Source organism: Pygocentrus nattereri, chromosome 24 (assembly GCF_015220715.1).
Source record: "Pygocentrus nattereri isolate fPygNat1 chromosome 24, fPygNat1.pri, whole genome shotgun sequence".
Taxonomy (NCBI): Eukaryota; Metazoa; Chordata; class Actinopteri; order Characiformes; family Serrasalmidae; genus Pygocentrus; species Pygocentrus nattereri.
In genome coordinates, this window is record NC_051234.1 from 13,320,737 (window position 1) to 13,333,802 (window position 13,066).

At 38.7% G+C, this 13,066-nt stretch overlaps 1 protein-coding gene across 1 annotated transcript; it reads right to left on the minus strand.

Annotated features, from left to right (window-relative positions):
* Positions 1–7,271: 7,271 nt before the first annotated feature.
* Positions 7,272–12,687, minus strand: LOC108431071 (zinc finger protein 436). The gene is made up of 3 exons (XM_017703986.2): positions 12,322–12,687; positions 11,651–12,190; positions 7,272–11,171 (listed from the first exon to the last, which is right to left on the minus strand). The coding sequence occupies exons 2-3, from the start codon at positions 12,153–12,155 to the stop codon at positions 9,760–9,762; spliced, it is 1,917 nt and encodes a 638-aa protein (XP_017559475.1). The 5' UTR covers positions 12,156–12,190; positions 12,322–12,687; the 3' UTR covers positions 7,272–9,759.
* Positions 12,688–13,066: the final 379 nt, after the last annotated feature.

A 13,066-nucleotide genomic window follows, 5' to 3' on the forward strand; every position in this document is an offset into this window, starting at 1 on the left:
TTATTGAAGATTCCCTCCAGTTATCTTTGACTGCACTTTCAAAACATTGCAGGGGTCTAAATAATTACTCTGTGTGACATTATGTGCCAGCTGACAGCAGATCTTTGCAGTAATTATTTTCTAATTCTGTGCTCTTTGGGGGCATAATGTGCTTATTCTGTACTTCACTTTGTTCTAAAGGAAAAAAGGAAGCTATGCTTAACAATGAAGGCACTCAAGCCTTCGCCTAATAAAAAAAGATTGAGATTTTTCTTTAAAAAGTTGCATAGATGAAACATGCAATATATACTGTGCCGAAGTCAGAGACCACACTTTCAGTTTAATTTCCAGCTGAAACAGCCATCAGGAAAACATACATACAGAAAATTAGACAGAAAACTTAAGACAAAATGCAATATCATTTTCTTCAGTATTTAGAGTGCACAGCCTGTGCATTTGTTACAATTTTGCTTTTTAAACTTTTAAGCTTTAATAAGAAATCTGCAGGGATATTTTTTCACACCTCCAAAGTTTAGTCATAGAAGTTGGTTGAGTTTTCTGCTGCTCCTGATCTAAGTAATCCCAAAAACATTTGATGATCTTCAGATCTGTGCTCAGGAGTGGCCACTCTTCTTAATAACTATACATCCTTTCAGACTCATGGTACTATTCTCACAGTGGACGAATTGATTTAAAAAAACTATGGATTTTTCCCCAATTTTTTTAAGATCTGAAGCTTAACTCTTCTGTCTCTCAAAGATGAAAGCTTTATGTACTGTTTACTGATGGCAACGGTTTTGGTTGTGGTTGTTAGTTCTTTTTTGGAAACTCCAGTTTCACTTGCTTATATCTAATATCATCAAAATATCTCCTGAAAAATGAATAATTTGTACTTAATGGACATTTATAAAAAAAATATATATATATATGATAAAAAAATGAAACAACTGAAGAGTGGTTTCTGACTTTTGCACAGAACCACATATCAGATGTTCCATAAAGCCTGTTTCCAGAAAAGTTGGTATATTTTGTAAAATGCTATAAAAACAAGAACCTGTGCTTTGTTAATTCCCTCAAACCTTTATTTAACTGACAAATGTACAAGAAATTGCTTTTAATGTTTTGGCTGACCAACTTGATTGCATTTTGTAAATATAAACAATATTTTTATTTGATGCCTGTAACACATTCAAAAAAGTTGGGAAATGGGAAAAATAAGTGTGAAAAGTTTAAAGAATATTCAAGGTACACCATTCTGAAACATCCCACAATAAGCAAATGAACTGGTAACAGGTAAGAGTATGACGGAGTGGGTATAAAAGGAGCATCCACCAGAGGCTCCATCATTGCAAGCAAACATGGTTCGCTGCTCACCACCTTGTGCCACACTTTGTGAGAGAATTGCCAAACAGTTTGAAAAGAACATTTCTCAACACAAAATTGCAAAGAATTTCAGTCCATGTAGGGCAGGGCCGGAAACCACTGCTGAATATGTGACCTTCAAGCATTCAGATGACACTGGATGAGAAAATGTCATACTACTGTGTTAAACAACCACCTGGACTTGTGAGTACTTCAGAAAACCATTGTCACAACACAGTCTGGCGCTGCTTCAAACAATGCAACTTGAATATCCATTATACAAGGAAAAAGCCATGCATCAATTCTGTGCAGCAACGCCACTGATTTCTCTGGGCCGAGCTCATCTCAGGTAACCTGAAAGATAGACATTGAGTTCTCTGTGCCAAAGACGAAAGAGACTAGACTTTTATCAGAAAAAGGTGCATATGTGACTTGCATGTGTGTGAAGGTGACACAGATGACTTTATTGGGACTTTAAAGAGACATGTGCAGCCATCAAAATGACATCCATGGTTATTTCACCAAGACAATACCAGGCCTCATTCTGGACATGTTACAGCAGCATGGCTTCATAGACACATAGTATTTGTGCTTGAATGGCCTGTGTGCCATCCAGATCAGTCTTCTACTGAAAATTTACGGTGCATCATGAAGAGGAGAATCAGACAATGACAAGCACTGTTGAGCAGCTGAAGTCTTGTATCAAGCAAGAATGGGCAAAATTTCCACTTGCAAAACTGCAACAATTAGCATAGTCAGTTCCCAAACAATAAAATAAGTATAATTAAAAAGGTGATATAACATGGTGGAAAACAGGCCTCTTTTTGACTGACCTTTGGAGTGTGTTGCAGGCATCAAATTCAAAATGTGTTTAGATATACAAAAAGTAAATTGGTCAGTGACAACAATGGAAATCTTTTCTTTCTACTTTTGTCAATTACATAATGGTTCAGGAGAATTAACAAATCACAGATTCTTGTTTTTTTTTTTTAGCATTTTACAAAATGTCCCAGCTTTTCCACAAATGGGGTTTATATTATGCAGATTTCATTCAATGGTGAGGATCTTTTGAGGTGGGGAAATCAAGATGTCTGTTATGAACAGAGAAGCAGTGCCATATATATGTTAGAACACCAAAAAATCAATCAATAATAAAGTAATGGGAATATATACAAAGCCTCTAACCAACAGTAGATAAAACCTGTATTTTTATGTTAAAAAGTTAGAAATCTGGTTGCCTTATATTTTGGAGTTTGTTGAATATTACATATATTCCTACAAAGTAAATTTTGGGCCAAAACAATCCTCCAGCTAATATTTCCATTTCAAAAGACTTCAGTTATGTACAATATTTTCATTAATTCCAATTCTACTTATCTAAAATGTATATTCGAGATTATTTCCGACATTGCCCAATGTAACAGCTTCAGTAAAGAAATTTGCAACAAATTGTTGCCTTTTCTGAAAAAAGTCTAGTCTCTTTCGTCTTTGGCACAGAGAACTCAATGTCTATCTTTCAGGTTACCTGAGATGAGCTCGGCCCAGAGAAATCAGTGGCGTTGCTGCACAGAATTGATGCATGGCTTTTTCCTTGTATAATGGATTTTCAAGTTGCATTGTTTGAAGCAGCGCCAGACTGTGTTGTGACAATGGTTTTCTGAAGTACTCACAAGTCCAGGTGGTTGTTTAACACAGTAACAGAAGAGCATGAGTGAATTCTGTCCTTAATGATTCCAGTGTTAAATCTAAATGTAGTCTTAGTGATCAATGGTTGTGCTCAGATAGTGAGGATTAACCTTACTGGCCAGAATGGCAGGATCAGGATCCACACTCACAGCACATTACAGGTCTTTATCCCCCGTTTTTTGACATGAGAACCTTCCTCAGAACACCAGAAACTGCTCTTTAATTCTCTTGTCCGAAGCACTGATGATATCAATGTTATATTTTGAAAGTGTTACATAATATAGTTTATCACAATAATAGTGATGTATCATCACAATGTACACCCCCATCTAGCTGTTCAACACGCTAGAACCACTTACAATATCCATGATAAATTCCAAAAAAAGGGGAAGAGATGGTCATATTGCCAGCCTTATATATTACTGCTAATGCTAAATCATGACTGTTAGAGCTAGGTCTTCTGTTGGGTCATAAAGGTCAAAATAGCATTTAAAATGAGGAAAGAAAACACTTCTTTGATAGCGCTTATCTCCAGCACCCTATGGCAGTAGTATATTTGTGCTAAGCTAACAACAGTTCACATGGACATTATTTGGTCATTGTTGATTAAATTAAAAAAAGACATGTTTTGATTGAAGCTTGTGATAGACATTACCATGTGTTTTATGGCATAGAGATGCCATTGCTGTTTATCATTTCTAACAGCTGACTGAAACCTGGTAAGACTAGTCCTCATATTCACAATTTGTGATGCACCTAGGACCTCCAGAAGGCCTAGAATAATGATGTTCTCACATAATTGTAAATCAAAACATGATTGGTTGATTCCATCATCACTTCCTCAATTATGTTAGGTTAATCCAATTTGTTTGCCCTTCTGTTCAGCCCCTGAAGTCCCACCTAGAAAAAGTCCTGATTAGAAAATTTTCCTTTGGGTGTTTTAACCTTTTTGTTTACCATCAAAACTACCTACTAAAATACTGGAATATACTTGCGGTGTGTAAATACAAGAAGTTTGATTATGTTAAATAAAACGAAAAATATAAAACAAATACACACATGTATTTTTTTATTCCACAGAAGTTAGGATCCAAAGGCCAAGAAGGCCAAGGCCAAAGGCCAAGAGTTTCCCTCTTGCACCACTTTTACCCACCTTACTCCCTTTTAAGCTTCCTCAAGTGACGTCGCCCCGCCCAGTTATCCCTTTTCCTTCCCTCTCTCCCTCCCTCTTACACTCTTCCCTCCTGTGATAAATGAGGCTGTCTGTTTGGGTGCAGTTCATATTTACTGAGCAGGAGAGCGCTCACTGTCAGTCTCCTTCTCCCTCGATATCTCTATCCCCCGCGCTAAACAGACATCCAAAGCCAAAGGTTAGGCCAGAGGCCAGAGGAGGGAGATGAGGAAGAGAAGACGAGAAGGCACACGAACTGATGACCAGAGTATAGACTGTGGCTGCAGCTGGTAGCCACCTTTAAAAATAAAAGGTGTGTAAAAAGGGTTCCTTGGAGCAATGCCATAGAAGAACCACCTTTGGTTCCCTAAAGAGCCTTTTAGTGAATGGTTCTTTAAAGAAACATTTTTGTAAATGAAAATTAAAGGGTATTCATAGAATTGTTATCAGCCAAACAAAGAACCATCAGAAACATTCGTCTTTAAGAGTGCAGGGTGGGAAGTTGAGGCATTTTAGTAGGAGGGCTATGACTAGTAGGGCTAAGAGATACTCCAGATGAAAGGAAGCTGACAACAACTGTCTACACACTGAAGCTAATGGAATATGAGAAGCTCCTCATTTTTGAGTTTGACAGAGCCAACCCCACTCACTTATAGCGCTAAGCAGCCTCCCTGAGGCTCTCCCCAGCAAAAACAGACCACATCTCTCGTCTTTTTTGCTCGTCTGTGCTTTTAGGCATTTAAAAAGCCCATACATGCCAAAAAACGGCTAACACAAGTCCAAAAACACCACCCAACTAAAAATACTCAGTTTCATCTACGCCTACATAAACCCTCAACTCACACACATGGCGTGGGTTATCCGGAGGAACAGAAAAGCGGTGATTTGACCCACGTTCTGACCCCTTCATGAATGAGAGAAGTGGATCTGGGCTTGGCTGAGCCCAAAGGGACACGGACGAAGACGCCCCAAAGACCCCCGAAGACCCAGAGCGCTGCCGGCTCTTCCCACACACTGACCTCCGGGGCCAACAAGCAGCAAAATCACAGCACCGTGACGACACTGTGACACCAGCACACCAAAGCCAACAATGTGTTCCTCCTCTAAATTGACAAACGTATAGACAGTAAATACGGTCAAAATTGGACTGCTTGAATTACACCGAAGGAAAAAAAATAGAAAAAATGTACAAGTGGACTTTTATTGGATCCAACATGAGTGTAATTTAATTTTAAGACAATATCTAAAGGCCCTAGGGTGACGGTTCAGAAAATGGCCTCCCAATAGACAAGTATATCTTAGAGGATTTATATGGAGAAATGCTTGTATTTTAGGATGTGGGATTGTTTTTTTTTGTTTGTTTGCTTGTTTTTTTTTTTCTTTTTTCTACTTGATTAAAATGATATTGGAGAAAATACAACATGTTATATATGTCAAGAGGGCTATTAAAAGCAGCTTTAGGTCTGATCTGAACAATCATTAGATCAAACTAAACATCCAGATAAGACTTGAGAAGACATTCATCAGTACTTTCATGGTTGCAATATGCCTGTTTATGTCTTCAGATACAAGAGGACATGCCAACAAATACGGTCGGTATTGTAATGGCAGCTACATTTCCACTGAATTATGCACAGAAGGTTCCCTCACTTAGAGTATAGTGAGGGGCTTAAGGTGTACATAGACGCATCTCAACTAGAATTCCCAAAGCAGACATTGACAGCTATCTGTTTCCCCCTGGTGCCTCAAAAGAGGAACTGCTCCAACATTAACATCCATACATTGTAAACTAGCTTTATTAACAAAGCCACTATTTGTTATTGACATTCCAGCCAAATAAGCAGTAGAAAAAATTTCCTAAGGTTATACTTTATTGTATTTGTCGGAAAAGGCTCAGCCTTTGTTATTACAGGATGCTTCCAATCTAGACATTGGCTGTCTGTGCTTTTTCCTTTACAGAAAAAAAAGTCTTCCACATCGTTTCTCAATTTTCAAACTACTTCCTTTTTTCCTAATATTCCCCTGCATTCAGTCTTTAAATGCTTAAGTTTGTCCCTACAATTATTACTACTATGGTAAAAGGAATGAAAATACTCCCGCCTCTATTTATCTCCATGCTCCTCCCCTAACAGACAAGCAGCTTGCCAAATGAAAAATGGACATGCTTTAAGAAGTATTGATTCCAGCTTTAAACAAAGGTACACTCAATATTATTTAGCCCTAAATACATCTTTGTTATCTGTGTCGGTGCACCAGTTACGCTGCTGTCCTAGTAATCGTAGACATAAAAATAATAGGGCAATTCCCCCAGCATTGACTGAAGCAGACCTGTTTTGGGCCTTTAACCAACCAAGTGATCCATCTATTGGTTCCAAGTGTCTGTTCAGATCTAATGCTTGTAACTACACCTACTAGATCTTTGTGAAGGGACGAGTGGCGTTATACAATGGCCAGCAATTCAAAACCTATAAAGAAATCGTAAATTAAGAAAAATCAGCCAATTTTGTTCCTACATTTATCATTATTTTATTTAGGAAATACACCAAGATAAGCAACACAAAGCAGGACATCCACAATTTAAGCCATTATCTGTGAGGTTCAGCCTGAATCATAGCTTCCCACTTTGCACATGTAATTTAAAAACATATATATTTTAAATAAACTATTCAAGACACCAAACAGCATGATACCTAAAACGCATGATATAAAACATACTGCACATCAGTAATGGGAGTCAATACATCCAATTCAGCCAAACTTTCATCAGAAAGGCACCCCAATAGCTCCAAGGCTAAAAGGTTAGATGATGATTAATCACATAAAAAAGCGATGTTAAGACTGAAACCAAGAAACTGATGTCATGGCAAACCAGTTTCAGTTGTGTTTTCAAGCTTTGGTTAAGAAAGACAGCACGTTAGAGTGATTTTCAAAGACAGTAATGTTAGCTCTACTAATCAAACTTAGTATTTAATCCATACTGAATTACTACTAAATAATTTACCTTGGTTTGCTTTTTACCTCACCCAAAGAGAACAAAGAGATTAGTCATCAATTATGGCGCAAAACTATGAAGTGCTCCACATCAAAATTTATTGGAAAGTATTGGAAAAAGGGCAAATAGGTCTGCAAAATCAAAGGATACAAAGAAAGGGACAGAGCAGCTGGCTTTACAGCTACATCCATGAAAGTAAGACCCAGTCCCCTTAAAACAGTGTAGTTAAAGTAAGTTAGCTAAGCCAGCTACCTAGTTAATGTTATGTTTACTTACAACTAACGTGCATAATGGTACAAAAATTGACAGGTGTTTGTCTTTTTTCTACATTTCTAACAATTAGACCCAGCAGTTACCTTTAACGTTAAAGTGGCCACTGTGTGAAAAAGGCTAATGCAGCCACAGAGACAGCAGAAGTGACCATTTCCATAATCCACAGTGGTTAAATTATGATAGAAATAACTGCATGTGAGGAATTATTTAAAGGCATTTACATTTGTCAGTTCAATTCAGAAATCCATTCATAAACTGTTCTCTATACTTTTGTAGGATATGTACAGGGAAAAAAAAAACAAAAACAGCAGATTAAGCAGTAATACATTAACAAATATAACAGACTGAACAAATACTGAACAAATAGTTCTGAACAAATGAACAAATAATCTGACTATATTTGCAGACTTGAATCTAAAATGAAATCCAATAATTCTGTGGAATTTGTTACATTAGATGTGCAAACAAAAGCAGAACTCTGAGAACTTTACCAAACACAGCTCAGAACTACCCTTAAATGTTTTTAAGGTTTTCAGGTCCCATAAGGCCCATTATATTTGAATTTTTAAAATGAATATAAATTATCTATCTATGGTTTCACAAGCGCGCTAGCAGGCACCTCATGCAGAAAGCAGTTTCTACTTGTTATCAGCAACATGGATTCTAATAATGTAAATCGTCGGATCATTATGTGCTTGCTGTTGAAACATACATAGGCTTATAATTCTCTGTAGCATTAGATCAGCATTCTTTATGGCACTGGTTCCCAATACAGGGGAAATACAGGGGTCAACTATATCTGCGTTACACTGTAACAGATATATTCTAGCTTTTGCTGTGGTTTTAACATTTTATTACGTCACATAAGTAATGTTGCATTGTCACGTTTACTCTAGCTACTGCATTCCTTAACCCTTAAAATGGAACATTTTTTTTTCCTAATGGCTTGGAAGAGGTGAATGGCTCAGCTGATTCCACTGCAGGCGCTACAAACATGGCTGTTTTGTTTAACATACCTGAGCAATGCTGCATACTGAATAGTACAGTCTTTATGTTTTATCACCTGCAGCATTTCCCATAATCAAAGGTCACACCATAAGGGCAACCCTTGCAAATGCTTCTTACAGGTCCACTAGTCAAATGTGCTTGACAGCTTAAGGATATGGATGTCCCCATGAACTGTAAGCCACAATTATGGCTCTGCTATTAAGGATTTTATTTCATATGAACACATACATTCAAAGTCTGTTATGAGAACAAAATGTTTTGTTGTTATTATATGCATTTTTTTCTTGGAAGATCTACAGCATCTGACATTTTATTGGAAAACTATTTTAAACTCTATTAAAATATGTTCAATATGCACAATTTATGAGTCTAAAACAAGACCAATTTTCCATTTTCCTATATTTATCAGCAGGTGCAAATCATGAAATCCATCAGAATGCAATCAGATAAGACATTAACTGATCACAGTTATTACTTGGGAAGAGGTCAGCTTAAGAAAAATACATGCTCAATTTGAAAGGCTGACCCCAACATAGTAAGGCATGAAAGATGTAGGTTGTCTATACATTTAATCAAAGTGGCAAAATCCCTCCTTACCCCAAATGTAGTGTATTAGCCAAGTGCCAACATATAATCTTGTGCAAACCGCATGCCTAAATGACACTTTTCTCAAATCACATGTACTATTGCTAATGTAGTTTTTGATGCTGTATGACATACCAGTATCTATTAAAAATGGACAAAAGTATAGATAAAATTGTTTTTTTTTTTTACTATGCAACATACATTTGTGATAATGTCATGCCACACAATGTAAAAAACACATAAGTAGGTTTGACAATACTTAATCACCCCAAGTGGTTTAAGACATGTATAGGATACTTTTGGCTATCAGGTTTCTAACTAATAATGTGGGTAGGTCTAATCTTCTTATTTGTTAGCTACAACTGTCTCTAGTTCTAGGTCAAAGCTAAAGAAGTACCAGACATTACTGACATGTGGGGCAAAATATTAGAGAGCAAATGTGTAAATTCAGCTTTTTGTCAAGCAATCACTTACGTTTTCAACAATATTTTATCACTTTTTCTTAAAAGAAATTTCTTTTCAAAGACTGAGCATAAGGGGGCAATGTACTACCATCTTATGGTTTTCCAAAGAGAAGGCTTGGGTTTCTTAAATCAGTTCCTCAATAGTTATCTGTGGAAAATGAATTGAAACATTTGTTTGCAAGTGTTGTTTTTACTTACTAAATTGCCACCCGACACTAAAATAAGCAATCTCTTCAAATTTAGTGATGCTTGATAATGTGCTGGGTAAGGTGGTGGGCCCGTATAAAGGTTCGACAGCATTGTGGACAGCTATGCGGCCTCTCTCCAGTGTGCGTGAGAATGTGTGTCTTTAAGTGGTGAGGCATGAGAAACGCTTTGTTACACTGCTGACAGCGGTAAGGTCTCTGGCCAGTGTGACTGCGCCTATGCTTGCTCAAGTCCCCAGAGTTGTTGTAGCGACGGTCACAGTCCGGACAGGCATACGGCTTTTCTCCCGTGTGACTGCGCATGTGTTTGGTCAAATCGCCCGACTGGCTGAAGGTGGTGCCGCACTCCTCGCAGTTGTATGGCCTCTCGCCCGTGTGTGTGCGCTGGTGGTTCGTCAAGTGCTGGATGCGACTGAAGCTCTTCCCACAGACAGTGCAAAGGTAAGGCCTCTCTCCACTGTGAGTGTGCAAGTGCTTCTTTAGGACATCCGGCCGTGCAAACATCTTTCCACATTGCTCACACTCATAAATCCTATCTTGGTTGTGCATCAGCTGGTGGGCCTTCATGTTGCCCAGTGTTGCAAATACTTTGCTGCAGTCTGGACAAGAGAAGGGTTTTTCTCTGGAATGAACACGCTGATGCATATGAAGTGTAGCCTTGTGGCTGAACTTCATCCCACAGTCAGAGCACTGATATGGCCTTTCACCCGTGTGCGTTCGCAGATGTGTGCTGAGGTGGTTCATCCTGGCAAAGTGCTTGCCACACTCTGGGCACTCATAGGGCTTGATGCCAGTGTGGATGGCCATGTGCCTGCGCAGGCTGCCCAACTCGCTGAAGCCACGGCCACATTCCCTACAAGCGTGCGGCTTCTCTCCAGTGTGGGTACGCATGTGTATGGTGAGGCTCTGGAGTGTAGGGCAGTTCTTGCCGCAATGTCGGCACAGGAATCCACGATCTGTGCAAAGAGGTCTGTCCGACTTGAGGTCCGGTTTGTGCTCCTCGTCCTCCTCCAACTCATTACAGCAATGTGGTCCAAGGCCCCACATGCCTGCAAAGCTTTTTCCACATGCTGAACAGCTAAGCTCTCCTCCAGTACACAAAGTGTCCAAATCATGGCACTTTCGACAATGGTTCTGCAAGTTGCCTATGTAGTCAAAGCTGCGGTCACACTGAGGACAGGTGTAGCGTTTCCGAGCCGGTGCAGGTGAAGGTAGATGATTCCGCTGCATGTGTGCCTTTAGTTGCCTTTGGGTAAAGAAGCGATTGGGACAGTAGGAGCAGCTCAACATGCTGGAAGATATTTTGGTACACTGGGGTGGTGCTTTGTGATGTTTAAGCCAAGCGAGGTAGTTACTCCGATGAGTCCATTTTAGGTGTTTCTCAAGGTATTTGAAGTCAGTGAAGGACACAGAGCAGTAAGGGCAGGAAAGGATAGAATTAGAAGCTGGATACAGAGGAAGGGATAAAGAAAGGAAAGATGGAGACAAAACAACAGTGACGCATGAACATTCTGTTATATGCACAGAGAAACAAACTATCTAGCCCAGCCAAATAGAGCAAATATTAAAACTTTAAAGATGAATGTAAGCCTAATTACCATCTTTCATGGCATAAACAATAAAAAGCTCACTTTTCACTTCCATTTAGCAAACACTAGGCATGTACCATTATTAAAAAAAAGTGATTTAATACACATAGCAGTGATGCTACTGAAGCATTGAATTACAAGTACACTAAAATAAACTTCAGACACTCCTTTCTAATGTCTGGATCCTCTGGAAGACTGCAATGACACAATTCTCCACAGCTAGGAACAATACAACATTGAATGTAACTTTAAACTGCTGTAGCCTGAATAGACAACCATATGTAGTGGTGGACCAGAGGTACAGAGAGGCAGAAGAGGGGGATGCCATTCCTTACCTGGTTCTTCATCCTGTCTGAGAGTCCTCTCGGCAAACCTCTCTGTTGCCTCAAGTTTGGCTTTTGTCCCATCTTCTTGCTCCTCCTTCAAATGTAAACATCTCTCGCCATTCATCACCACATCACGAATGTCTGGCTCAGCTTTTAACTCAACATCATCCAAATGTATCGGAACACAATGTGGTTCTGTCTTTGGAAACCGTGTTTTGAAATCAGAAGGCAGGGGCTGCAGGCTGCTGCTACTCTGCATTAACTCCTGGATTTGGGCTGCCTGTAATTGAAAGTGACCTGGTTCTTGCTTCATTTGGTTTATTTCTGAAGAGGAATAGTCTTTGGTTCCATTGTAAGGATATTGTGATGGAGGTTTATCTGCCTCAGAATTTATTAAAACACCCTCTGTAGGCAGTGGCTCCGTCTTAACAAATGTGTATTTGGCACATTTAGTCCCAATAATCTCAGTTTTCTTTCGGGGTGGTCTTCCTCTCTTGGCAGAGTTGGTCTTCATGATGACGTCCAATACAATCTCCTTAGCAAAAGAAGCTAAAGGAGAAAAAAGAGAACACTGAAAAAAAACTCGTTCACTGATGAAATAGCTACTGCACGGAGATTAACACAGCCAATCTCAGGTGAGGAGGTGTTTCTAGTTATCTCCCTTTACCAGGCCTACTTACTGAGGTTTTGTTCCAAGTGTTGAGGTCCTCATTATACTGCCGTTCCGTCAACAATGTACAATACGCCCGAGCGGTGCCGCAGTCACCTTCTTACTCAGCTACTTCTTGGTTAGCTTGTCCAAAGTCATAACAGACACCAAGCTAGCTGACCGATAACAAGCAGGACCGATAGTGGGCAACCACACGTTGGTGTTACTGCCATTCAGCTACTGTCACAATTTCTGCGAAATAAACTACGACTGACATTAGCATATTTAAAAAATAATAATAATAGCACTATTTCCTCAGTTAACAAATTTGCTTTTGTTACTTGACTGTGTTGTAGTAAACTGGCAAAAAACTACTAGAACTAGTTAAACTGCCGTGAAGCCAGAAAACAAACAACCTACATCAACATGGCCACCCTGTGTACGTTTTTTCAAAATAATAGTAATAACGAAATGTTAAAATAATGCAGAATAATTTTAAAAATGCTCAGTAAATCTAGCTGTAAATGCAAATGATTTCAAAATAAAAAATTATCACCAAACAATTATACTTCATAATTTTTAAACAATTTCAAGGATGTGCCTTTTAAATTATTTCAAATTATTTTTAAATCTTCGTCTATTTGTGTAGTTATGTATGCATTTATACTTGCAAATACAAAAAAATGCTTAGGGGCTTTTTTCTGTTGGTGTTTTTTTTTAATCACTCTTACAGTTCATGTTAAGCACAGCTTATATTCAGGTAAGAAAAAAACTGT